Below are 27,275 nucleotides of genomic sequence, written 5' to 3'. Positions count from 1 at the left end.
TGATGCTCGCGACTATTCTTTTGACGCCCACGACTATTTATTTTGACGCCATGACTATTTTTATGCTCGCGACCAGTGTCGGACTGGCCCACAGGGCTACCAGGAGAACTCCCAGTGGGCCCAGGTGTCAGTGGGCCCTCTTGCCTCTTACCATTTGGCCTAATTTATGGTCATTCTTTATTTCTCTATGGGAACAAAGACTAAGAAGAATAGATTATAGTATGTAAAAGACTAGGAAAATATAAAGGTTGAGTGAGGATTGGATGAAAAATAGTTTGGAGAGTGGGCCCATGATCTGAGGTTTTCTGGTGGGCCCTGGGGTCCCAGTCCGATACTGCTCACGATTATTCTTTTGATGCCCATGACTATTTATTTTGATGCCGCAAATATTCTTTTGACGCCTTCAACTATTTATTTTGACGCCTGCGACAAATTGGTCATGCGGTGAATTTTTTCATCCATTTCACGAAACAATCCGCCAATGGTAAAACGCAGAAATTCGTGAATCCATGCCTGGCAAAACATTTTGCCCATCACTATATCTGAAACATAATATTTCAGTTCCAGTTTCATGCAGTATGAAGCACTGATTTAGCTCAGTACCCAACATTTCAGGCACTAGAGTTGTAACATAGCTGATTTGTAACATTTGAGTGGACTTATCATCATAGGAATGTTCCATGGATGTTCCATTTGCCTGGACCTTAAATCACAAGCTTTAACTGCAACCTGGATAAAAGTGCCAAATTTACCCATCTCGGCCACAATCATTCATGCCTTTCTTATTGGAGGAGGTCTTTGAGACAACTGTGATTGACCACTGATCCCAGTTTTCTGATCCCAGTTCTTTTAAAGGAACAATCCAACAGTTTTATTTTCATTATATCACCACAGTACAGAATAAATAGACAAATCACGTTATACGTTAAGATCCTCACCATAGCCAAACTTATAAAGTGCATAATATTGTATGTAATATTGTGTTTAATTTTTGTATATATTGTAAAAATAAACAAAAAAAAGAATAAAAGAAAAGCTAGTGACATTAAGGGGTGATTTATCAAGGGTCAAGTTTGATTATTTTTTCTCAATTTTAAAAAAACTCAATTACTAGTTATGGTTCAAAAACTTGAATGTCTAGTATTTATTAAGTGAAAAAAAACTCAAATGTCTAGTATTTATTAAGTAAAAAAAACTTGAATGTCTAGTATTTATTAAGTAAAAAAAACACTCAAATGTCTAGTATTTATTAGGTGAACAAAAAAACTCGAATGTCTAGTATTTATTAAGTGAAAGAAAAAAACTCGAATGTCTAGTATTTATTACGTGAAAAAAAAACTCGAATGTCTAGTATTTATTAAGTGAAAAAAAACTCGAATGTCTAGTATTTATTAAGTGAAAATAACCTCGAATGTCTAGTATTTATTAGGTGAACAAAAAAACTCGAATGTCTAGTATTTATTAGGTGAACAAAAAAAACTCGAATGTCTAGTATTTATTAAGTGAACAAAAAAACTTGAATGTATAGTATTTATTAAGTGAAAAAAAACCCTCAACTGTCTAGTATTTATTAGGTGAACAAAAAAACTCGAATGTCTAGTATTTATTAAGTGAAAAAAAACTCGAATGTCTAGCATTTATTAAGTGAAAAAAAACCCTCAAATGTCTAGTATTTATTACGTGAAAAAAAAACTCGAATGTCTAGTATTTATTAAGTGAAAAAAAACTTGAATGTCTAGTATTTATTAAGTGAAAAAAACCTTGAATGTCTAGTATTTATTAGGTGAACAAAAAACTCGAATGTCTAGTATTTATTAGGTGAACAAAAAAAACTCGAATGTCTAGTATTTATTAAGTGAACAAAAAAATTCGAATGTCTAGTATTTATTAATTGAAAAAAAAACTCGAATGTCTAGTATTTATTAGGTGAACAAAAAAACTCGAATGTCTAGTATTTATTAAGTGAAAAAAAACTAGAATGTCTAGCATTTATTAAGTGAACAAAAAAACTCGAATGTCTAATATTTATTAAGTGAAAGAAAAAAAACTTGAATGTCTAGTATTTATTAAGTGAACAAAAAAACTCGAATGTCTAGTATTTATTAAACGAAAGAAAAAAAACTCGAATGTCTAGTATTTATTAAGTGAAAAAAAAGCTCGAATGTCTAGTATTTATTAAGTGAACAAAAAAACTCGAATGTCTAGTATTTATTAAGTGAAAAAAAACTAGAATGTCTAGCATTTATTAAGTGAACAAAAAAACTCGAATGTCTAATATTTATTAAGTGAAAGAAAAAAAACTTGAATGTCTAGTATTTATTAAGTGAACAAAAAAACTCGAATGTCTAGTATTTATTAAACGAAAGAAAAAAAACTCGAATGTCTAGTATTTATTAAGTGAAAAAAAGCTCGAATGTCTAGTATTTATTAAGTGAACAAAAAAACTCGAATGTCTAGTATTTATTAAGTGAAAAAAAGCTCGAATGTCTAGTATTTATTAAGTGAACAAAAAAACTCGAATGTCTAGTATTTATTAAGTGAAAAAAACTTGAATGTCTAGCATTTATTAAGTGAACAAAAAAACTCAAATGTCTAATATTTATTAAGTGAAAGAAAAAAAACTCGAATGTCTAGTATTTATTAAGTGAACAAAAAAACTCGAATGTCTAGTATTTATTAAACGAAAGAAAAAAAACTCGAATGTCTAGTATTTATTAAGTGAAAAAAAAGCTCGAATGTCTAGTATTTATTAAGTGAACAAAAAAACTCGAATGTCTAGTATTTATTAAGTGAAAAAAAGCTCGAATGTGTAGTATTTATTAAGTGAACAAAAAAACTCGAATGTCTAGTATTTATTAAGTGAAAAAAAAGCTCGAATGTCTAGTGTTTATTAAGTGAAAAAAAAGCTTGAATGTCTAGTATTTATTAAGTGAAAAAAAGCTTGAATGTCTAGTATTTATTAAGTGAAAAAAAAACCTTGAATGTCTAGTATTTATTAAGTGAAAAAAACCTCGAATGTATAGTATTTATTATGAACAAAAAAAAACTCGAATGTAAAAATTCACCATCTAAAAGCTTGTGAGTTTCTATAGAAGTCAATGGGAGTTGTCCTAGTCAAGCCACATTCTCAAACTTGAATGTTTTGAGTTTTTTGGTTTTTTTAAGTTCATAAACCAGGAAAATTCAAGATATTCAAGTTTTTTATACTACCAAGTTTTCTTTATTAATAAATAAGCGACCATTCAATATGTGAGATTGTTCGATTTGGAAAAACAAACTCACATTTTTCGAGGTTTTCAAATTCTATTAAAAAATTTTGACATTGTATTTGAGTTTATTATTCGAACGGGTTCTCCTTAAATAAGCAAGCATTCGATATGTGAGTTTTTTCATTTTAGGAAAACAAATTGAAATTCGCAAAGCCAAACACCCACTTGGGTTTCCATTTGGGACTCAACAAAAGATGAAAAGAGTTAAAAAAGCAACTGCTCGTTAAGAAGTCTTACAATTTGAGGAATAAAACTGCAGCCTCGCTGACTGAGCATAGATGCTTTGGTATCAGTTCTAGATGGCAATAGAACAAAAAACTTTCAAAAGGATCAGCCACAATACTGGGTGCCTTTTGAGAACCCTGTATTTTAAAAATATTGTTAATTGATAGGAGAGTCACTCCAGTAATCTCTCCTGCTATTCATTCCCGGCACAATTTGCAAGTGAGATGATTGTTATTCCCGAAAAGGTGCAATTAAATAAAAGTTCCCACAATTTTGTGAATAAAATATTATATTGAGATTTAAAAGGATTTATGGAATTGAAAAAACTGCTTAAAACAAGGAATCTCCCCTTGTTGGATGGAAGGTACCAAAGTGCCATTGAAAAAAAGAAATGCTGGTAAATATTGTATCTCAGCTATACGGGATATATGGGGAATTGTATTAGGGTAAAATAAAAAATTGATAGAATCAATGTTCTGTGAGCTGAGAAAGAGCACGATCACCTTAGCCGGGCTTCTATAGATTGTGTTCCTTACTTTCATTGTGTCTATATGACTGATAAGTTACAGATCTTTAGTCTGTTATTAAATATGGGATCAGCAGAGCCGTAACTGATCTGCAGAATCAATAAAAATAGGCTAAAATAAGAAGCAAATATGTGAAGTGCAATATCATTTCATTCTTATTACAAGAATAATATCAGATTCAATATGTGAATTCTCATTTTAAAGAATAAGTAAATCTTTTTTTTTCTATGAGTAAAATTACTCTAAACAGCCTCCAGAATTACCTACCTTTGTCCCAGCATTCTCTCTGACCTGGTTCCTCAGTCAGAAGGTATTCTTTTTCGTTGCTTCCTTGTGCAGAGTGAAGCCCCCCCCCACTTCCTTATCAGGTTTAAAAAAAAAAAAAAAATAATTGATAGCCCCCTTAAAAAAAGTTAAAAAAGCATTGGCGGCCGGGCCCCCCTTAAAAGCTCTGTCTGGGCCTGGGATGCCTGTCCCCATGATGTTATTTTCTGGGACAAAGGTCCAATAAGCTGAAGACATGTTTTGTTTTGTTTTTGAGAAACCTTTTTATATTTTTTTGTGGTCACCAATTTTTTTTTACCTGTTAGACATCTTCCAACCACCAACTGTTTTTGAAAAAATCCTGTCAGAAACCTCCCGGCCAACCAATTGGGGTCAATGAATTACTCAGTGAGTCCAGTTGCTCTAGATTTACTTATACTAGATGTACCATGACCCGGGCAAATTAAAATCTTTATATTCCCACTGACCAGCAATTGTTTTTTGCGAGTCCTTACTGTGATTTCAAGTAGAACTGAGAGAAAAAAACATACATTCTATTTCTTTTCATTGTTTTCTTTCTAGTTCTCTAGGGCTGTACTTTGGGTTTATTTGCACTATTTTTGGATAATATTTTTTCCCTTAGCTTAAATGTATTTGCACTTTGGGGTTTAATAGTTCTTTGGTGTTTGGCTTGCAGTTTTCTTCTTCATGTTTTGGTATAAATTTTTGTATATTTATATTTACAGTTTACCTTGTAGTTAATCTGCATGGATGATACACTAATGGACCTGCACACAAAACAATGGTGGATGCACTGACGATGACACCAAGTAGTGAGAATTTGCATTCAATTTGCATTTAAATGTTGTATGTGTGTGTATGTCTGTATAGAGAGAGAGATAAGGATACACACATACCCATTGATGGTTATTTAGAGAACTTAAACTTGATTTAATTATTAACCCAGTAAGTATTTAACCAAGGGAAGGATGTAAAATTCAGGACCCAGAGTCATGAACAGGATACAGGATAGAAGCAATGCTGAAAATAACATTTTGTACAGATATTTCTCTTCTTCATCCCCCACATGATCCTAAACAATTCTTAGTCTTAAATAATTCTAATGTTTTCTAACAATGGGGTCTTTTGTGTTCAGTTCAGGCCTTAGAAATATAATATAGCACTTGGGAATGAATATACAGGCCAATAACCCAGCACTGGAGGATAAGATGGCAAATATCTCAACTGCCACCATTCTACTGCCCTTACTGCTCAGGTATGCAGGGACAAATGCCCCCCACACGCTACAGAACCCCAACATACTGAAAGTGATGTTTTTAGCCTCATTAAATCGGTCAGGGAAATCCTTGGCTAGAAATGCAGCAATGAAACTTAGTAGGGCCAACGTTCCTATATATCCAATTATACAGAAGAAAAAAGTGACTGATCCTTCATTGCACAGGAGAATAATATAGTCTGGGTCAGAGAGAGTATTAGCCTCTGGAAATGGGGGATTGGAGGCCAACCACACAGCAGAAATTACAATGTCAACTAAAGAACATACAATGACTAATATGATGGCCAGTTGGGTTCCTACATACTTCTTCAGCTTGCTCCCAGGCTTTGTGGCATTGAAGGCAATAATAACTGTGAGAGTTTTAGCCAACAAAGATGAAACAGAAATGGTAAAAACAATCCCAAAGGTCACTTGTTGAAAAAGACAACATATCTGAGTTGGGCGCCCAATGAATAATAAAGTGCAGAGGAAACACAACATGAGAGAGATGAGGAGGAGACAGCTGAGATATCGGTTGTTGGCTCTCACTATAGGAGTCTCGCGGTACTTTATAAAGATTCCCAGGATTACAGCACAAGTGACGGATAATATTACAGAGATGGAGGATAGTGTAAAACCCAAATGGTCTTCATAGGAAAGGTAATTTATATCCCTCAGGATGCAGCTGGTTCTTCCAGTATTTGACTTTTCATATTTAGAGCATTTCATACAACTCTGTGCATCTGTAATAACAAAATGGTCAGATTAGATGTTGGGGTACAATTTGGGATTGTTATCAGCCAGTTGCCAAATTAATTATAATAAAGAAAATCAAATACATTTGATTTTTTTTTCTGTAAGTTATAGGTTTATTGATAACATTTTGCAAAACATATACAACAGCCATCAGACTGAGGAACTCACAGTCTTAGCGAAGACAAAATGTAGTGCAGTATTCTAGCCAGTCTTCAGTTGTGTGTATGTTGGAGATAAGTAGATTTACTTGAGGCCTGTATTCCGGAAATTGCCACACTGAGACATCTCATATTCTATATAACCCCATACAGACTAAGGGTCCCAACAGGAGTCAACACATTGGTGGTAGCGATGTAGCGAACTGTTCGCCGGCGAACTAATTCGCGCGAACATCGGGTGTTCGCGAACGCGGAAGTTCGCGAACTTTCGGCGTATGTTCGCCATTTGGGTTCGCCTTAGCTGGCGCCAAATTTTGACCTCTCACCCCAAACCAGCAGATACATGGCAGCCAATCAGGCAGCTCTCCCTCCTGGGCCACCCCCCCCCTTGGACCACTCCCTTCCATATATAAACCGAAGCCCAGCAGCCATTTTACATTCTGCCTGTGTGTGCTTGAAGAGATAGTGTAGGGAGAGAGCTGTGATTGATTTGAGGGATAGTTTAAGTAGGTTTTCTGGCTAGTAATCTACTACTGCTCTGTATTTGTGTGGGTAGAGGAGCTGTGTATTCATTTGAGGGAGAGTTTAAGTAGTTTTTCTGGCTAGTAATCTACTTTCTACTGCTCTGTATTTGTGTGGGGAGAGGACTGAGGAGCTGTGTATTGATTTGATGGAGAGTTTAAGTAGGTTTTCTGGCTAGTAATCTACTTTCTACTGCTCTGTATTTGTCTGTGGAGAGAGCTGTGTATTGATTTGATGGAGAGTTTAAGTAGGTTTTCTGGCTAGTAATCTACTTTCTACTGCTCTGTATTTGTGTGTGGAGAGAGCTGTGTATTGATTTGATGGAGAGTTTAAGTAGGTTTTCTGGCTCGTAATCTACTTTCTACTGCTCTGTATATTTTGTCTAAATAACAATTTGTCTAAATAACAATAATAATTCCGTGTCCAGAAACACAACCTGAGTGAAGGTTTTCCACCAGCAATAATATATTCCGTATCCACTACTGTATACGTTGCCCTTGCAGGCCTTGTTGCCCGGTGTCTGCAACCAAGTGCCACCTAGCTGTGTGAGCTTTTTCACAATCTGTCTAAATAACAATAATAATTCCGTGTCCAGAAACACAACCTGAGTGACGGTTTTCCACCAGCAATAATATATTCCGTATCCACTACTGTATACGTTGCCCTTGCAGGCCTTGTTGCCCGGTGTCTGCAACCAAGTGCCACCTAGCTGTGTGAGCTTTTTCACAATCTGTCTAAATAACAATAATAATTCCGTGTCCAGAAACACAACCTGAGTGACGGTTTTCCACCAGCAATAATATATTCCGTATCCACTACTGTATACGTTGCCCTTGCAGGCCTTGTTGCCCGGTGTCTGCAACCAAGTGCCACCTAGCTGTGTGAGCTTTTTCACAATCTGTCTAAATAACAATAATAATTCCGTGTCCAGAAACATCACCCAAGTTGTTGTTGTTTTGTAAAAATAAAAAAAATGCCAGGCAAAGGCAGGCCGCCACGCAGAGGCACTAGGGGCCGTGCTGCTATGATATCCTGTGGCCCTAGGAAATTGCCCAGTTTTCCGAAGGCACTTACCCTGAACTCCCAAAATGCTGAAGAGGTAGTTGACTGGCTTACACAGCACACCCCATCCTCTACTGTTTCTAACTTTGCCACAACATCCTCATCCTCCTCTGCTATGGGCACCCCACGTACCACTTCCTCCACCACCGCCGCCCCTTCTTCACTGGAGTCAGAGGACTTATTTACTCATGAGTTTGTTGAACTGAGTGATGCGCAACCATTATTGCCAGAAGAAGATGAAGGAGATGCGGACGTTACACCAGATATCATAATTCAGGCAGGCAACACAACAGAGATGGACATAAGGTGTGATGAGGTCCCCGCTGCTGCTGTCTTCTGTGAGCTGTCAGAAGAAATTGATGCATCTGAGGAGAATGATGATGAGGAGAGTGATATTTTGTGGGTGCCCACAAGAAGAGAGCAAGAGGAGGATAGTTCAGATGGAGAGACGGAGAGTCAGAGAGGCAGGAGGAGAATAAGACTTAGAAGAAGCAGGGACAGCTCCCAGGGAACAGTAGGGCAACAACATGAATCGGCACCTGTGGTCAGCCAGCCAACGCACCCGCCAACTTCTACTGTTACTGCTAGAAAGCCCACATCAAAAGGCTCAGCAGTGTGGCATTTTTTTAATGTGTGTGCCTCTGACAAAAGCGCTGTAATTTGCAATGAGTGCAGTCAGAAACTGAGTCTTGGGAAGCCCAACACCCACTTAGGTACAACTGCTATGCAAAGGCACATGAACGCCAAACACAAAGCACTATGGGAGCAACACCTCAAAGGCAGCAGCCAAACGCTAAGCCACCCTCCTTCTGCTCCAGCATCTTACTGCTCTACCTCTGCTGTCCTTGACCCGTCTCAACCACCCTCCACTCCGCCTTCCAGTTCCTGCTCATCTGCCCCCAGCCAAGTTTCTGTGAGGGCCATGTTTGAGCGTAAGAAACCAATGCCTCCGAGTCATCCCCTTGCCCGGCGTCTGACAGCTGGATTGTCTGCACTCTTAGCCCGCCAGCTTTTACCATACCAGCTGGTGGACTCTGAGGCTTTCCACCAATTTGTAGCAATTGGGACACCGCAGTGGAAGGTACCCAGCCGCAATTTTTTTTCACAGAAGGGAATACCACACCTGTACCAGCATGTGCAGAGCCAAATCACCGCATCTCTGTCATTTAGTGTTGGGGCAAAGGTCCATATGACTACTGACACATGGTCCTCCAAGCATGGTCAGGGCAGGTATGTCACCTACACTGCCCACTGGGTGAACCTGGTGATGGCTGGGAAGCAGGGAATGCATGGTTCAACAACAGTGGAGTTGGTGTCACCGCCACGGGTTGCATGCGGGTCTGCCACCACCTCTACTCCTCCTTTGCTGTCTAACTCATCTTCTAAGTCATCTTCTAACTCGTCTTCTAACTTGGCTTCTTCCTCAGCTTCTTCCTCCTCTGCTGCTGTGTCCTCCTCCACACCTGTGCACCCCCAGCTCCACATAGGCTATTCGACGTGCCAGGTACGCCGTTGTCATGCTGTCTTGGGCATGACGTGCCTGGAAAGTAGAAACCATACCGGATCTGTACTCCTGTCATCTCTGCACTCACAGGCCGATCGGTGGCTGACCCCACACCAACTGAAAATTGGAAAAGTGGTGTGTGACAACGGAAGCAATCTGTTGGCAGCACTTAGACTGGGCAATTTAACACATGTGCCCTGCATGTCACATGTTTTAAATTTGATAGTCCAACGGTTTGTCTCGAAGTACCCAGGATTGCAGGACATTCTCAGGCAGTCCAGGAAGGTGTCTGGCCATTTCGGACGTTCCTACACAGCCATGGCACGCCTTGCTGACATTCAGCGGCGGCACAACTTGCCAGTCAGGCGTTTAATTTGCGACAGCCAGACTCGCTGGAATTCCACGCTAATGATGTTTGAACGTCTGCTGCAAGAACAAAGAGCCATCAATGAATACCTATTTGAACTGGGTGGTAGGACTGGATCTGCAGAGCTGGGGATTTTTTTCCCCCGTTACTGGGTGCTTATGCGCGACGCCTGCAGGCTGATGCGCCCTTTTGACGAGGTCACAAATATGGTTAGGTCACCATCAGCGACCTAATACCCTTTGCTTTTTTTCTTGAGCGTGCCGTGCGACGAGTGACAGATGACGCTGTAGACCAGCGTGACCAAGAGCCTGATTTCTGGGCAGAATCACCAGAACGTTCCCAGGCCCCTGCTGCAACGCAGGGAGAGGTGTCAGAAGCGGAGTCAGAGGAGGAAGGTGGCTTTGTGGAGGCAGAAGACCAACAGGAGCAGGCTTCCCAGGGGGCTTGTGGTCACCTTTTGTGGAGCCCTGGTCTTGTACGTGGCTGGGGGGAGGAGACGGTGGTGGATGAGGACGTAGTCCTTGATAACGAGGAAGGGGAGATGGATACCTCTGCATCCAACCTTGTGAGAATGGGGTCTTTCATGCTGTCATGCCTGTTGAAGGACCCCCGTATCAAGAGGCTTAAGGAGAAGGACCTGTACTGGGTGGCAACGCTACTAGACCCTCGTTACAAGCATAAAGTGGCAGAAATGTTACCAACGTACCACAAGTCCAAAAGGATGCTGCATTTCCAAACCAGCCTGCAAAACATGTTGTACAATTCTTTTAAGGGTGATGTCACTCCACATTCCAGGGGCAGAGGTGCCGGTAATCCTCCCACGAGCACACCTGCAAGGACAATGCACTTTGGCCACTCTGTAACGTCAGACATGCAAAGTTTTTTCAGTCCAAGGCAGCGCCAGGACCCTTCTGGATCCACCCTCAGAGAACGCCTCGACCGGCAGGTAGCGGACTACCTGGCATTAACTGCAGATATTGACACTCTGAGGAGCAATGAACCCCTGGACTACTGGGTGCGCAGGCTTGATCTGTGGCCAGAGCTGTCACAATTTGCCATAAATCTGTTGTCTTGCCCTGCCTCAAGTGTCCTCTCAGAAAGGACCTTTAGTGCAGCAGGAGGGATTGTAACTGAGAAGAGAACTCGCCTAGGTCACAAAAGTGTTGATTACCTGACCTTTATTAAAATGAATGAGGCATGGATCTCGGAGGGTTACTGCACGCTGGAAGACTTGTTCTGACTGCCCATGCAGCTGTCCTTCTCTGCACGCCGCTTGACACCACACACAGCTGTCCTTTAGCGTCCTCCTCCACCACCGTACAAACTAGGGTGCAAATCCTACAGGCTTAATTGTAAGCCAAACTTTTTGGACAGGTAAATCCTGAATTTTTCTCTCTTCTACTCTTCTGTGCTTGTCACCCTATCTGAGTTCTTTGAAAGGGTTTGGCTGGGGCATGGTTATTATACCATCTAGCTTTGATGTTTTTAATGTCTTCTGTGCTTGTTGTCACCCTATCTTAGTTCTTTGAAAGGGTTTGCCTGGGGCATGGTTATGATACCATCTATCTAAGATATTTTTTCTGTCTTCTGTGCTTGGTACGCTATCTTCGATTTTTTAAAGGTTCTGCCTCAGGATTGGTTATGATACCATCTATCTAACATATTTTTTCTGTCCTCTGTGCTTCAGTGGCTGCAACAAAAAAACCATAATATTTTAGGAATGTACACATTCCTGATTTTTCAGGGTTTTGCAACAGCGGCAAAATCGTATCTTTTATGGTCACCACAGGTGATCGAAAAGGTAGGACAAACCTGGGCCCACACTGCAGAATCAGTGTTTTTTGGTTCACGTTACTGTACATTGAATTACCTCTGCCTGACCGTGCACGTGCGCACAAGCACGGTGACTGCTAAACACACCACTACAGAAATATTCCCACCGACGGGACGAACGTCCTGGAGGTGACAAGCAACTAGTAAAAACTAATATTCGCACACTTGACAGTATCATTAAAGCTTTTTGCGTTTTTTTTTCGTTGCAGTAAACGCGGCATTTTGTCTTTGCGTGTGAACCGGCCGTAACCTTTACACGACTTGATTGGAATGTAGACGCCGGACTTTTTAAAGCAGTTTATTACATAAGTTTAGGAATGTAGTGTGTTTTCTCCCCTTAACAGCACAAAACGCAACGCTGTGTCAACAACGTATTTTTCAGAGAAATTTTTGCCCTTGATCCCCCTCCTGCATGTCACTGTCCAGGTCGTGGCACCCTTTAAACAACTTTAAAATCAGTTTTCTGGCCAGAGATGGCTTTCCTAGGTTTTAAAGTTCGCCTTCCCATTGAAGTCTATGGGGTTCGCAAAGTTCGCGAACGTCCGCACTTTTCGGCGAAAGTTCGCGAACGGGTTCGCGAACATTTTTTTTAGGTTCGCTACATCCCTAATTGTTGGAGAGAAGTTTGTAAGTCTTTGAATGTGATGGAAGTCTGTGGTTACTGGTAACAATATAAAGTAACTTCTATCTTTATTATTGTGGTTTATTGATTCAATTTGAAAAACTATTTTTTTTCCATTTTAAATTTACCTCTCACTTTTGTTTTTTTCCCAGCTGTTGCCATCCCACCTGCTTCTAGATTTATTAAAGACACTTTGCCTTTGAGACCAGACGTACCTGTTATGTTAGACATCTCCCCATCGGCACACAGTACACAGGTATAACAGCAACTTGGCGCCCCTTCTACTTTAGCTTTCCTGAATCCAGGCTTACAGGGCTCGCTACAGCGAGAATGGGCAAACTGTGGGGTAGAATGGAAACATTAACTTAAAGCAGAATAATGAAAATAATGAGCATTAGGCAATTGTTCTAATAAATGCATTATTTGGATCACAAAATGGGACCTTCTTTAGAGCTTTAATTAGCAAGTTTAGTTCCCCATCAACAATATATATTAGTATCTATAACTACATAGTGGTATTCTTACTGGCTGGGATTTAGAAATGAAGATAAATAACATTGCCCCTTTGCAACTGAGGTCCCTGCATTTGGTATCTCTGTATATACAAGTGCCTACTCTTTGCACACCAGGTGCAATCCTACCTGCACTAATGTTGGAGCCATGAGTTGCTCTCCTATCCTCAGCAGCCTATCAGTGCCTCCTGGAGAAGGACATCCATGGAAACTAACAGTTCTGAGAAAACCTCTACCTGCAGAGACTTAAAAATTAAGTAGAGGTTTATTTTCTATCAGTAAAATTACTTTAAACAGCCTCCAGAATTACCTACCTTTGTCCCAGCATTGAGAGTGACCTGGCTCCTCAATTAGAAGTTGATTGTTTCCTTTACTTCCTTGTACAGAGTGAAGCCCCGCCCCCCCTTCCTGTTCAGGTCTTCCATTACTTCAACTACTGTAGTCGAAGTGGAGATCCTTCTGGGCATGCCTGGAGGCAGCAGGAGCCAGTCCGTGCATTAGCAAGGTTTTTTTTATATGAGAGTCCTCAACAGGAAGTGGGGGTGGGGCTTCACTCTGTACAAGGAAGCAAAGGAAATGATCAACTTCTAACTGAAGAGCCAGGTCACTCTCAGTGCTGGGGCAAAGGTAGGTAATTCTGGAGGCTGTTTGGAGTAATTTTACTGATAGAAAAAAAAGGTTTACTTATTCTTTAATGGGGAGCCACCCAACATGGCCTGCAAATCAAGAATGGTGACAACATGATACCTTACAAAAATGGAGATCTAGCTTGGGTACTCCTAAATCTGAGACATGAATATAGAGCTTGAAACACCATATATAGCAAATATGGCCCCTAGAATAGGGAAGGAAAAACATAAATAAATAATAGGTTTGTAAATATGTTTTGGTGAATTTTTTGACAAAAGTTTCCATTCAAATCCTGTTCCTTATACTTAAACACAAGGGAAACAGATTGTATCGGTGCTGTTACCTCAGAAAAGTACGGGCCCCAGAGATTGGCGCTGTCATTGACAAATAGTTTCCCATCAGATTTGGATCCATCAAAGCTTCCAACCTTTATGCTCTTTTTGTTTCTTGAGTTTAAGAAGTACCATTTCACTATATCATAACGGGCTTGTGCGTCTCCATTGTCTTTAAAGTATATTTTGTCCCCAGAAGACGTTCTGAATCTCACATGTGGCATCAATGCATTTAGCTTAAAAAGATTAAAGGTACACATAGTTTTTAAAGGAGAACTAAACCTGTCTAAAGGTGTTGTTTGTTCTGCATTGGTTTCAGAGCTGCCATGTAATAATTATCTGAATGAATTACTAATCAACCTTATACTGTCACATCAATATTCTAAATATGCAGTTTATTGTGAGTGGGTCCCTAAGTGAGTGTAGGACAGGCCAGACCGGGGGTGAGTGAGTGTAGGACAGGCCAGACCGGGGGTGAGTGAGTGTAGGACAGGCCAGACCTGGGGTGAGTGAGTGTAGGACAGGCCAGACCGGGGGTGAGTGAGTGTAGGACTGGCCAGACCGGGGGTGAGTGAGTGTAGGACTGGCCAGACCGGGGGTGAGTGAGTGTAGGACAGGCCAGACCGGGGGTGAGTGAGTGTAGGACAGGCCAGACCGGGAGTGAGTGAGTGTAGGACTGGCCAGACCGGGGGTGAGTGAGTGTAGGACTGGCCAGACCGGGGGTGAGTGAGTGTAGGACAGGTCAGACTGGGGTGAGTGCGTGTAGGACTGGCCAGACCGGGGGTGAGTGAGTGTAGGACTGGCCAGACCGGGGGTGAGTGAGTGTAGGACTGGCCAGACCGGGGGTGAGTGAGTGTAGGACAGGTCAGACTGGGGTGAGTGAGTGTAGGACTGGCCAGACCGGGGGTGAGTGAGTGTAGGACAGGCCAGACCGGGGGTGAGTGCGTGTAGGACAGGCCAGACCGGGGGTGAGTGAGTGTAGGACAGGCCAGACCGGGGGTGAGTGAGTGTAGGACAGGCCAGACCGGGGGTGAGTGAGTGTAGGACAGGCCAGACTGGGGGTGAGTGAGTGTAGGACAGGCCAGACCGGGGTGAGTGAGTGTAGGACTGACCAGACCAGGGGTGAGTGAGTGTAGGACAGGCCAGACCGGGCGTGAGTGAGTGTAGGACTGGCCAGACCGGGGGTAACTGTGATGTACTTGGCCAGCTTGACTGTATTGTAATATATGGACAAACAATCCCTGATTGGTTTAAAGGGGAGGGCATTTTAGTAGCTGTGGGCACAACATGTTACTGTCCTACATTATAATACAAGTAAGTGCATAGTTACATAGTTACATAGTTACATAGGGTTGAAAAAAGACCAGTGTCCATCAAGTTCAACCCATCCAAGTAAACCCAGCACACCTAACCCACACCTACCAATCTATACACTCACATACATACACTATATATACAACCACTAGTACTAACTGTAGATATTAGTATCACAATAGCCTTGGATATTCTGATTGATCAAGAACTCATCCAGGCCCCTCTTAAAGGCATTAACAGAATCTGCCATTACCACATCACTAGGGGCATTCCCCAACCCCCTCACTGCCCTCACCGTGAGGAACCCCCTACGCTGCTTCAAATGGAAACTCCTTTCCTCTAATCTATAGGGGGGCCTCTGGTGCGCTGATTGTTTTTATGGGAAAAAAGAACATCCCCCATCTGCCTATAATCCCCCCTAATGTACTTGTACAGAGTAATCATGTCCCCTCGCAAGCGCCTCTTTTCCAGAGAAAACAACCCCAACCTCGACAGTCTCACCTCATAGTTTAACCCTTCCATCCCCTTTACCAGTTTAGTTGCACGTCTCTGCACTCTCTCCAGCTCATTAATATCCTTCTTAAGGACTGGAACCCAAAACTGCCCCCCATACTCACTGTAACTGCCCCCCATACTCACTGTAACTGCCCCCCATACTCACTGTAACTGCCCCCCATACTCACTGTAACTGCCCCCCATACTCACTGTAACTGCCCCCCATACTCACTGTAACTGCCCCCCATACTCACTGTAACTGCCCCCCATACTCAAGGTGAGGCCTTACCAGGGACCTATAAAGGGGCAAAATTATGTTCTCATCCCTTGAGTCAATGCCATTTTTTATACAAGACAGCACTTTATTTGCTTTAGTAGCCACAGAATGACACTGCCTGGCATTAGACAACTTGTTATCAACAAAAACCCCCAGATCCTTCTCCATTAAGGAAACCCCCAACACACTACCATTCAGTAGATAGTTTGCGTTTATATTATTCCTACCAAAGTGCATAACTTTGCACTTATCAACATTGAACCTCATTTCCCAGTTTGCTGCCCAGTTATCTAATTTTGTCAAATCGCTCTGCAAAGCGGCACATCCTGCATGGAACTTATAGTTTTGCACAATTTTGTGTCATCAGCAAAAATAGAAACAGTACTGTCTATGCCCCCCTCCAGGGCATTAATAAACAAGTTAAAAAGCAAAGGACCAAGGACTGACCCCTGCGGTACCCACTAACCACACTGGTCCAATTAGAAAATGTTCCATTTACAACCACTCTTTGTACTCTATCCTTCAGCCAGTTCTCTATCCAATTATAAATATTATGTTCTAGGCCAATATTCCTTAATTTGATCATTAACCTTCTGTGAGGTACTGTATCAAACGCTTTAGCAAAGTCCAAGTAGAGGTTCCTACTCACCTCCTCATAAAAGGCAACTAAATTAGTCTGGCAAGATCTGTTACGCATAAAACCATGTGGCACAAACTAAGTGCGGAGGATCTTTCATATTTCTCTGTCGATAAACACACGTTATAATTTCCATAACTGTACAAAGGAACGTACCTGCCATTGCTTAAAGTACATGTGTAGGCTCTCTGCTGATTTAGGGGAACGTGTCATTGTGCCGTACAGTTCATGGAGAGTGTGAGCCATTGTGTAAACTGCAGTGTAAACCCCATAAGCTATTCTGTAATTAAATGTTCCGTAGGATTCCAGAACTGTATCATCAAATGTTTCATTCCCGGTACATTTTCTAAGTGAAATGTCTGTCTCTGAAAAGGTGCAATGAAATAACATTTCCCAAATTTGTGGGAATAAATCATCACGTTGATATTTATATGGATTTAAGGAATAGAAAAACTGCTTAAAACCAGGAATCTCCCCTTGTTGCAAGGAAATTACCAAAGTACCATTGAAAGTTACTAATGCCGGTAAATATTCCAGCTCAGCTATACGGGAGGCAGATGAGGATGCAATCCATATTTTAGGAGGAATTTTATTAGGATGAAATAAAAGAGAAATACAGTTAATTCTTTGTGAACTGAGAAAAAGAATGACCACCCTAGCCGTGCTTCTGTAGATTGTTTCTCTAATTTCCGTGGGATATGCCTGATGAACTTCAGACATTTCTTTGAATATAATGAGGAAGGCCAAACAGACGCCATATTTGCTCATTGCTTCTTGCAGCCTCTTATTGGCCCTGTGCCCAGTGTCATCATTTGATACAATAAGTCCAACCCATTTCCAGCCAAAATGCCTAATCAGGCTCATTATAGCATCAATTTCAGATAACTCATTGGGGCCCATTCGGTAGAAAGATGGAAACTCTAGTCTGTTATTAAATATGGGATCAGCAGAGCCGTAACTGATCTGTAGATACAAGAAAAATACAGGAAAAATAGATTGGATGATAAATAAATGAGTTAATGGATCACCCCCAACAATTTACTGTCATAATTATGGTGCAAATATTAAAACTTACCCTTTAGTAAGTACAGTAAAGTGCATGAGTATAAAAATTTTTATTATAAAAGAAGTTTACATTTTCTTTAAACAGAAGGGATAAAAAGTAATGAGCAAATGCAATAAATGCTGTTGCACTATAATTACCAATGCTACAGTATAATAGTGTATGTCACTTCATGAAAAAGGTATAAGATTTGGTAGTAGATGTCCAATCATTTATCATGATTTTGGGTAATACTGTATATTGGTGTGAAGATAAGCGAGTACCCAGGTATATTTTTTTGGTAGCAGGTTCCTCTGATGTAATACAGTTTACATCAATGGGAGCAGCTTTATATTTAACCATTTCACTGCCAGCCATTTTGGACCAAAGTGGAACTTCTACTGCCAGACAGTTTTTGAACATTTTGCTCTGTTTCACTTTAGGGGCCTTTCCTCTGGGGGACTTTTAGTTTACCCAGGAAAACTATATATTGTTTTTTCAGGACAACCTAAGCTTTCAAAATATGGTAAAATTTTGGTGTAATTCCAATTCTGTAACAAGATATAGGCTTCTAAATGTCTAAAAAAAAATTAAAATCACATTTTCCATAATATAAACACACATACCAAAAACAAAAATTATTTTATGCACAAAAATACAACTGATTTGAAAAGTCCCTGAATGTGCCAATACCAAATATATATAGTTTTATGGAGATTTCTCACTTGTATAGGTCACAAACTCCCAGCAGTACCCTACCAAATTCCCAAAGCACTGCTCCAGAAAGCTGCATACTTTAGATTTCAAGGCCAAAACTTCCACTAACAGAACGTTTATCCCAGAAAATTACACATTTCTGGAAAGAACAGATTCTGGGGAATACAGAATAGGCACAACTGTCTGTCTACTCCAAACTATCAAGTCGCAATACTTTCCTAAAGTGATAGGTTTTTATCAAAATTTGTAGTTTTTAAAAAATCGCTTCAAAACTTCCAGTCTATAGTATCTTATCTCCTACAGGTCATAAAGTAACCAGATAAAAGACCCTAAATATGAACGCCAGGGGTCCCCTGAACAGTTTGATGCCCAATATGTATAGGTTTACCTAAGTATGTGGCATGTAGGGGCCCCAATGGGAACATACCCCCATATGAACTATCATTTCTGTCATTTCAGCTCCTGCAAAATCAACACATTTACATCATTATATGTGGGATAAAGCTAGTAAAAAGTACGCTCACCCCAGAAAGTCATATATTTTTGGAAAGTACACATTCCCCTTAATTCAAAATTGGTACTCATATTTTTCTACTCCAAAGTACCAAGCTTTTTTTGATGACATCAAATTTTGATGACATCTTCAAAAATCTCCTCAAAACTTCCACTTTGCAGCATCTTATCTCCCACATAGCATTAGGTACCAAGATAAAATACCCTGAATTTGAACGCCAGGGGCCCACTGAACAGTTTGATGCCCAATATGTATAGGTTTACCTAAGTATGTGGCATGTAGGGGCCCCAATGGGAACATACCCCCATATGATGTGTAATTTCAGAAAAACAACACATTTACGTTATGTGGGTTAATGCTACAAAAAAGTATGCTCACCCCAGAAAGCCATATATTTTTGGAAAGTACACATTCCCTCGAATCTATAAATCACCTAAAAATGTTGCAGTTTGCCACATTTACCTCACACAATATCTTGCGTACAAAGGCAAATCACCCCAAATAGGAACACCAGAGGCCTACTGAATAGTTTGATGCCCAATATGTATAGATATACCAAAGTCTGTGGTATGTACTGACCCCAAAATGAAAATAGCGCATATGGATTTCTCGCCTGCCAACTCAGCTTTTGCACACAGAGCCCCCTGTCAGCGTATTATGTGCTGTAACCCCCCTAACTATACAGAGACCCCCAGAAAACCATATATTTTTAGAAAGTCCACATTCTGGTAAAGTTATTTTTCTACACCAAAGTAAAATATGGCAAAGCTATGCTAAACACAGATCAGGAATACTAATACAGGGATAAAAATGCAATAAAACCACAAAAATTGTGCAAATTAGTGAAACAACAAAATAAGTCACACACCAGCGTAATTAGTGGTCAGAATATCTTATCCAATAGTCATGCTGTCATAATAAACAGTTTTTAAGGAAAAGAAACTAAAAACAAAGTGGTAAAAAAATAAATAAATACATTTAAAAAAAAGTGTTTGTGTATACATGTGTGTACATGTGTAAAAGTTGTGTGACAGTGTGTAAGTGTGTATATGAGTGTATATAGGTGTATATAGGTGTATATAAGTGTGCAAAAAAACCCTGCAAAATTGTGTGCTGTAAGTGTGTGTAAGTGTGTATAAATGCAAAAAACAATCACCCTTTCCTGTCTTCAAGTTTGTCTGCTCCTGCAGTCCTGTCCTCATCTCATATGAACTCGCTTGGGCCGGCGCAGGAGAGGAAGCAGGAAGAGGTAACAAACAGCAGACATGATGCGCGCACGTCTGCTGCTTGGGGGGGCCCGTTGACAATCGCGTCGCAGGGCCGACATGACAGCCCCCTTGGCTTGTTGCCCAGGGGGCTGTCATGGTTAAAAGCTCTCTGTGGAAGCAGCACATGCCGCTTCTGCAGAGAGTATCTTTATCTGCCAAACGACGTACGGCGTTAAAAGGGTTAAAAATAAAACTCTATAGAAAGATCTCACAGGGCTTGCTCAAAAAAAATCAAAAGAATCCTTTATTATTCTAAAATAAAATCCACTGAGATATACAAAAATCAAGATCCATGGTTACACCATGTACATAGACCAGATGGTTTAACCCCCATGCTGGAACAAACCCTAACTACATGGGACAAGATAAAATACAAAGCGAAACAAATTTCTCCCCACTATCCAGCAGTTCCGATATTGGGAAATCTGGAATTCCCCCTAGGATTAGATCAGTGGTCTTTCATGTGGTGGGAGACTAAAGGTCTTACTGTAGTAAGACACATGTATTTCAACAACTGTACTCTCCCCCACCTGGAGAACTTTTTAGATATATGCAGGTACAACACTATTGGAAATCTAAATTTGAAGATGCAGACACACCAGTCTACGTATTTAGAAACTATATGTACCAAATACTCATATTCTAAAGGGGTGCTGTCAAAACTTTACAATATCCTATCTCAAACCAACCTCCCACCTATGTTACCGAACCGAAAAGCTTGGGAAAAATGAATGGTTTAAAAGAGGGGAACAAGTGGCACACAGCTCACGGGACCTTGGGATGAGTCAGGATTGAAACAAAAATGAAAATTCATAGGTCGAACCCAGATCCCAGAGAGGAGTGGAGAGGAGTAAGGAGAGGCACCCCACCCGGTTTGGTTTGGTTTCAGTTTAACCAATTATCACACTAAGGGGGAGATTTATCAATCCACAAATGGTCCAAACATTCATTCAATTGGACCGTTCGCGTTTTCCACGACTTTTTCGTACGTTGTGTATTTTTGCCATTTTTTCTTACTGTGCATTAAAAATAATGCAACAAAATCGTATTGTCGTAACGAGTAGGAAAGTTTCAGATTCATTCAAGCTTCGGTATCGTGACTTTCCTTGGGCCAGGTTGGGGCTGCAGAGTGCCATTGAGCCCTATGGGAGACTTTCCTTGGGCCAGGTTGGAGCTGCAGAGTGCCATTGAGCCCTATGGGAGACTTTCCTTGGGCCGGGTTGGAGCTGCAGAGTGCCATTGAGCCCTATGGGAGGCTTTCCTTGGGCCAGGTTGGAGCTGCAGAGTGCCATCGAGTCCTACGGGAGACTTTCCTTGGGCCGGGTTGGAGCTGCAGAGTGCCATTGAGCCCTATGGGAGACTTTCCTTGGGCCAGGTTGGAGCTGCAGAGTGCCATTGAGCCCTATGGGAGACTTTCCTTGGGCCGGGTTGGAGCTGCAGAGTGCCATTGAGCCCTATGGGAGACTTTCCTTGGGCCGGGTTGGAGCTGCAGAGTGCCATTGAGCCCTATGGGAGATTTTCCTTGGGCCGGGTTGGAGCTGCAGAGTGCCATTGAGCCCTATGGGAGACTTTCCTTGGGCCGGGTTGGAGCTGCAGAGTGCCATTGAGCCCTATGGGAGGCTTTCCTTGGGCCGGGTTGGAGCTGCAGAGTGCCATTGAGCCCTATGGGAGGTTTCCAAAATCAGGTTCAAAGTCGGAAAGGTTTTCCTGCATTTTAAGATCGTTCGGATACAAAATTTCGTGACTTTCGGATCGCCAATATAATATTATCATGACTAATACGATTTTTTCATAAACTTATTCGTGACATTTGCGATCTTCAGAAATTATCGTTTCCATTCTGAATTTTTCCCATTCAGGACTCGAACTCGTGTTTTAATGAATCGGCCCCTAATTCTCTTTTTCATCCATTTTTTGACTTTCATTTTCTGCCTTCCGCCAAGTCAGGACAAGAAAACAAGACCCTGACTTGCACACCCTCCCTCCCACCCCCCCAACCTCCCCAAGCTCCCCTCCCCACCCCAGCCCTTTTCCCCTCCCCACCCCAGCCCTTTTCCCCTCCCCACCCCAGCCCTTTTCCCCTCCCCTAAAGAATGACTCGTAAAAATTATACTTGATTAATAACTGTATAATTTATTGATGTAATCATACATAACTTGATCATTGAATATGTTATGTAACATCTCAATAAAAAAGTTAAATTAAAAAAAAAATCCAATAACATATCTGTGTGTCAAAAGTGAATCTTGCTCTCAGTATTTGGTATGACCCCCTTGTGTAGCAAAAACTGCAAACTAGACGTTTGTGGTAACTGTTGATCAGTCCTGCACATTCACATTTGAGCCCATTCCCCCATACAGAACAGCTTCAGCTCTTGGATGTTGGTGGGTCTCCTCACATGAACCGCTCCCTTTAGGTCTTTCCACAACATTCCAGAACATTCACTTTATTCTTCTTTAACCATTCTTCAGTAGAACAACTTGGGTGTTTTTAGGATTCAGTTCATGGACAGAAGTCATGATATTTTTCTTTAGAATTTCCTTGTATTGTTCAGATTTCCTTGTTCCATCAATGATAGAAAGCTGTCCAGGCCTAGATGTAGAAAAAGACCCAAGCCAGAACATTCGCACCACCAAGTTTCACAGATACAGGGATAAGGTTATTATGCTGAAATACAGAGTTTATCTTTCTCCAAATGTAATGCTCTTTATTTAACCCTTTTTCTGCCAGCCAATTTGGTCAAAGCAGAATTTGTATTACCAGACAGTTTTTGAACATTTTGCGCTCTTTCAATTTAGGGGCCTTTCCTAGAGGGGACTTTTAGTTTACCTGGAAAAATAATATATAATTTTTTTCAGGACAGCCTAAGCTTTCAAAATATGCTAGAATTTTTGTGTAATTCCACTTCTGTAACAAGATATAGGCTTCTAAATGTCTACAAAATAAAGAAAAATAATATCTTCCATAATATAAACACATATATCAGAAACATGAATTATTTTATGCACAAAAATACAACTGATACTTGGAAAGTCCCATGTCTCTTGAATGCACCAATACCAAATATGTATAGCTTTATGGAGATTTCTCACTTGTATAGGTCACAAACTCCAAGCAGTACACTACTAACTTTCCACAGCACTGCTCCAGAAAGCTGCATACTTTAGATTTCAAGGCCAATATTCCACTTAGGGTAGGTTCACTCTAGAAAACTATACATTTTTGGAAAGAACAGATTCTGATGAATCCAGAATAGGTAAAACTGTCTTTCTACTCCAAATTAGTTGCAATGCTTTCCTAAATGTACCCGTTTTATATCTTCTTATCTCCCACATATCATTAGGTACCAAGATAAAATATCATAAATATGAACGCCAGGGGTCCATTAAACAGTTTTATACCCAATGTGCATAGTTTACTTAAGTATGTGGTATGTACACATGTGCTCCAAGGTGACAATACCCCATCATTTCTGTAATTTTATTTACTGCAAAATCAGAACATTTACTGCATTTTATGGGGGTAAAGATATATAAAAGTACAATCACTCAATCATATATTTTTGAGAAGTACAAATTTCCCTGAATCTAAAATGGGTACCAGTGTCTTTCTACTCCAAAGTATCAAGCTACAAAGCTTTCTAAATAATTTTTATGACATTTCTGAAAATCACCTCAAAGCTTTTACTTTGCAGCATCCTACCTCCCACATACTATTAGGTATCAAGATAAAAGATCCTAATTATGTACCCCAGGGGTCCAGTGAACAGTTTGATGCCCAATATGTATAGGTTAAATATGTGGTATGTAGGGGCTCCAATGGGAACATACCCCCATATGATCTATCATTTTTGTCATTTTAGTTACCGCTAAATCAGAACATTTACTGCATTTTATGGGGTAAAGATATATAAAAGTACACTCACCCCAGAAAACTATTTATTTTTGAAAAGTACATACAGGTATTCCGTTGAATCTAAAATGGGTACCCATGTCTTTCTAAGTACCAAGCTGCAAAGCTTTTCTAAAATTGGTGATTTTGAGGATATTTCCGAAAATCCCCTCAAAACTTTTATCCCATCTTTTATCCCACATACTATTAGGTTCCAAGATAAAACATCCTAATTATGTACCCCAGGGGTCCACTGAACAGTTTGATGCCCAATATGTATAGGTTTACCTAAGTATGTAGCATGTAGGGGCCCCAAGGTGAAGCAAAATCAACATATTTACTGCATTTTAAGTGGGGTAAAGCTATCAAAAAATACATTCACCCAATAAAACAATATATTTATGGAACGTACACATTCCTCTGAATCTAAAATGGGCACCCATGTCTTTCTACTCCAAAGTACCAAGCTGCTTTCCTAAAATTGGTGATTTTGACGAAACTTCTGAAAATCAGCTCAAAACTTCCACTCTGCACCATCTTTTCTCTCACAGGTCATTAGGTAACCATATAAAACACCCTAAATATGAACACCAGAGGTCTACTGAACAGTTTGATGCCACTGTACATAGGTTTATCAAAGTACATGGCACTTAGAGACCCCAAAATATACCTTGTGCACAGTATTGTCATGGCTTACATTTACCTAATTCATAAACACACAAGCAGTTTTGTGTGTGGTAAAAAGGAAAAAATATAGGGTGACCCCTGAAAAACATATTTTTTTTTGTCACTAAACATTCAGACAAATCCAACATGGGTAAAGGCGCCTTTCTACGCCAAAGTACCAATCTGCAAAGCTTTCCTAAAGGTAGAATTTTTTGTCATTTCTGAAAGTCACTTAAAAATATTTCAATTTGCCATTTTTATCTCACAATTTTTTACATACAATGTCAAATCTTCCTAAATATCAACGCCAGAGGCCTACTGAACAATTTGATGCCCAATATGCATAGATATACCAAAGTATGTGGTTATGTACTGACCCCAAATACAAGTAGTGCATATGATTTTTTTCACCTGCCAACTCAGCTTCTGCAAACAGAGCCCGTGGCTGCATATTATGTGCTGTGACACCCCCTAACTGTACAGAGACCCCCAGGAAACCATATATTTTTGAAAAGTACACATTCTGACAAATCAAACATGGGTAAGGACATCTTTCTACACCAAACTTGCAAGCAATAAAGCTTTCCTAAACTTTGCAGTTTTGATGACATATCTAAAAATCACCTTAAAATGTTGCAATTTGGCGTTTTTAGTCCACACGATTTTTTTTACATTCAATGGAAAATCTCCCCAAATATGAATTCCAGAGGTCTACTGAACAGTTTGATACCCAATATGCATAGATATACCAAAGTCTGTGTACAGTATTATGTACAGACCCCAAATAAAAGCAGATGAATTTCACCTGCCAACTCAGCGTCTGGAAACAAAGCCCCTGATTGCATATTATGTGCTGTAACACCCCCTAACTATAAAGAGACCCCCAGGAAACCATATATTTTTGGAAAGTACACATTCTGACAAATCAAACATGGTTAAGGACATCTTTTTACACCAAACTACCAAACGGCAAAGCTACGCTAAAAGACATGCAAGAAACAACAATGCAAGTCTAAAACTGCAATAAAATCACAAAAATAAAATACAGTTAGGCAAGTCAATGGAATAACAAAATTAATTATTTTACAGCGTGGTTAGTGGTCAGAATACTTTATCCAATTATCACACTGTGAAATAGTTTTTAGGAAAAAAAAGACAAAATGATAAAATAAGTAAAAAAAAAAAGTATATGTGTGTCTGATTGTGTATACTTGTATGTACACATCTAAAATGAATGTAAAAGTGTGTTTATGTGTGTGTAAGTGTGTAAATATGTAGAAAAGCAAAATAAAACAACACAAGGCAGAAAAGCAGAACAAAAGCTACATTTGGTAAAAGGAAAGGAGTTGTGTGTGTGTGTGTGTAAATGCATGTATGTGTGCATGTAAATGTGTGTAAATGTGTGTGTATATAGGTAAAAGAAGGTTACTTACTTTTTTGTTAGCTGGAGGGTCCTTGGCTGTAAACAGTGTCCCATGGTCGATCTCAGGCTCTGCAGCAGGAAGTGTGTGGGCTGGATCAGGATCAGGAAAGAAGCTCTTAACAGCAGACACGATGCGATCTGCCATCGTTTCTGCTGTTAAAAGTCAGTTCTGTGACAACTGAGTCACAGGACTGACTTGCCAGCCCCCTTGGCTCAGTGCAGAGAGAGATGCTTCATTTGTAAAGCACGTATGTCACACATGCTTGGCACCCAAAGTCTTTCCTGAGATGCACGTATGACATACGTGCTTGGCAGGAAAAGAGTTAAGCTAAAAAGTTCTATTTTGGTTTAATTCATCCACAAAACATTCTTCAAGTATACTTCTGGGTTGTTCACATGATCTTTAGCAAACTTTAGACAGTCAGCAATATATTTGGGGGAGAGCAGAGGCTTTCTCCTTGCTACCCTGCCATATACTACTTTGCTGTTCAGTGTTCTTCTTATGGTGGGACTCATGAACATCAACATTCACCAGTATGAAACAGGCCTTCAGTTCCTTTGTAACCTCTAAGACTATTAGACGCCACCTTACAGTTGGAGTTATCTTTGATGGTCGTCTAGTGATGGGTGAAATTTTTCACCAGGCATGGCTTCGCTGGGAATTTTGCTGGTTCACAAATCTTTCAAAAGATTTGCGAATTTTCCAGTAAAATTAAATGGGACTGATTTGCTCATCACTATGGTCGACCACTTCTGGTTAGGATAACAAAGGTCTTGAATATCCTCCATTTGTACACAATATGTTGATTGGTGGAGTCTTTATAGATAGTCTTATAACCTTTTCCAGCTTTATGGGTATCAACAACTTGTTTTTTGAGGTCCTCAGACATCACCTCTGTTCAGGCCATGATGCACATCCCCAAATGTGTTATCAGGCTTTGCTGGACCCCCTGTTTATATAAAACAGGGTCTCTCAGGATTCACTTATTTTTGACACACACAGATATGTTATTGGATCATTTTTTTTTCAATAAATACATGACCAAATATAATCCATTTGTTTTATTTGTTTAATTAGGTCTTCATCTACTTTTAGGACTTCATCTTCTTGAACATCAGATGATGTTTTAGGTCACTTTCATATTTTTTTATTCACAGACATAACTCATTCC

At 40.2% G+C, this 27,275-nt stretch overlaps 1 protein-coding gene across 1 annotated transcript; it reads right to left on the bottom strand.

The window, feature by feature from the left end:
• Positions 1–5,274: 5,274 nt before the first annotated feature.
• LOC116411013 (vomeronasal type-2 receptor 26-like) lies at positions 5,275–26,248 on the bottom strand. The gene is made up of 4 exons (XM_031902778.1): positions 26,114–26,248; positions 13,871–14,095; positions 12,601–12,703; positions 5,275–6,304 (listed from the first exon to the last, which is right to left on the bottom strand). Exons 1-4 carry the CDS (start codon positions 26,246–26,248, stop codon positions 5,406–5,408), a joined length of 1,362 nt encoding a protein of 453 aa, XP_031758638.1. The 3' UTR covers positions 5,275–5,405.
• Positions 26,249–27,275: the final 1,027 nt, after the last annotated feature.

The sequence above is a fragment of the Xenopus tropicalis genome, chromosome 5 (assembly GCF_000004195.4).
Source record: "Xenopus tropicalis strain Nigerian chromosome 5, UCB_Xtro_10.0, whole genome shotgun sequence".
Lineage (NCBI taxonomy): Eukaryota > Metazoa > Chordata > Amphibia > Anura > Pipidae > Xenopus > Xenopus tropicalis.
Note: the sequence above shows the minus strand (reverse complement) of the source record. Positions and strands in the feature narration are given on the sequence as shown.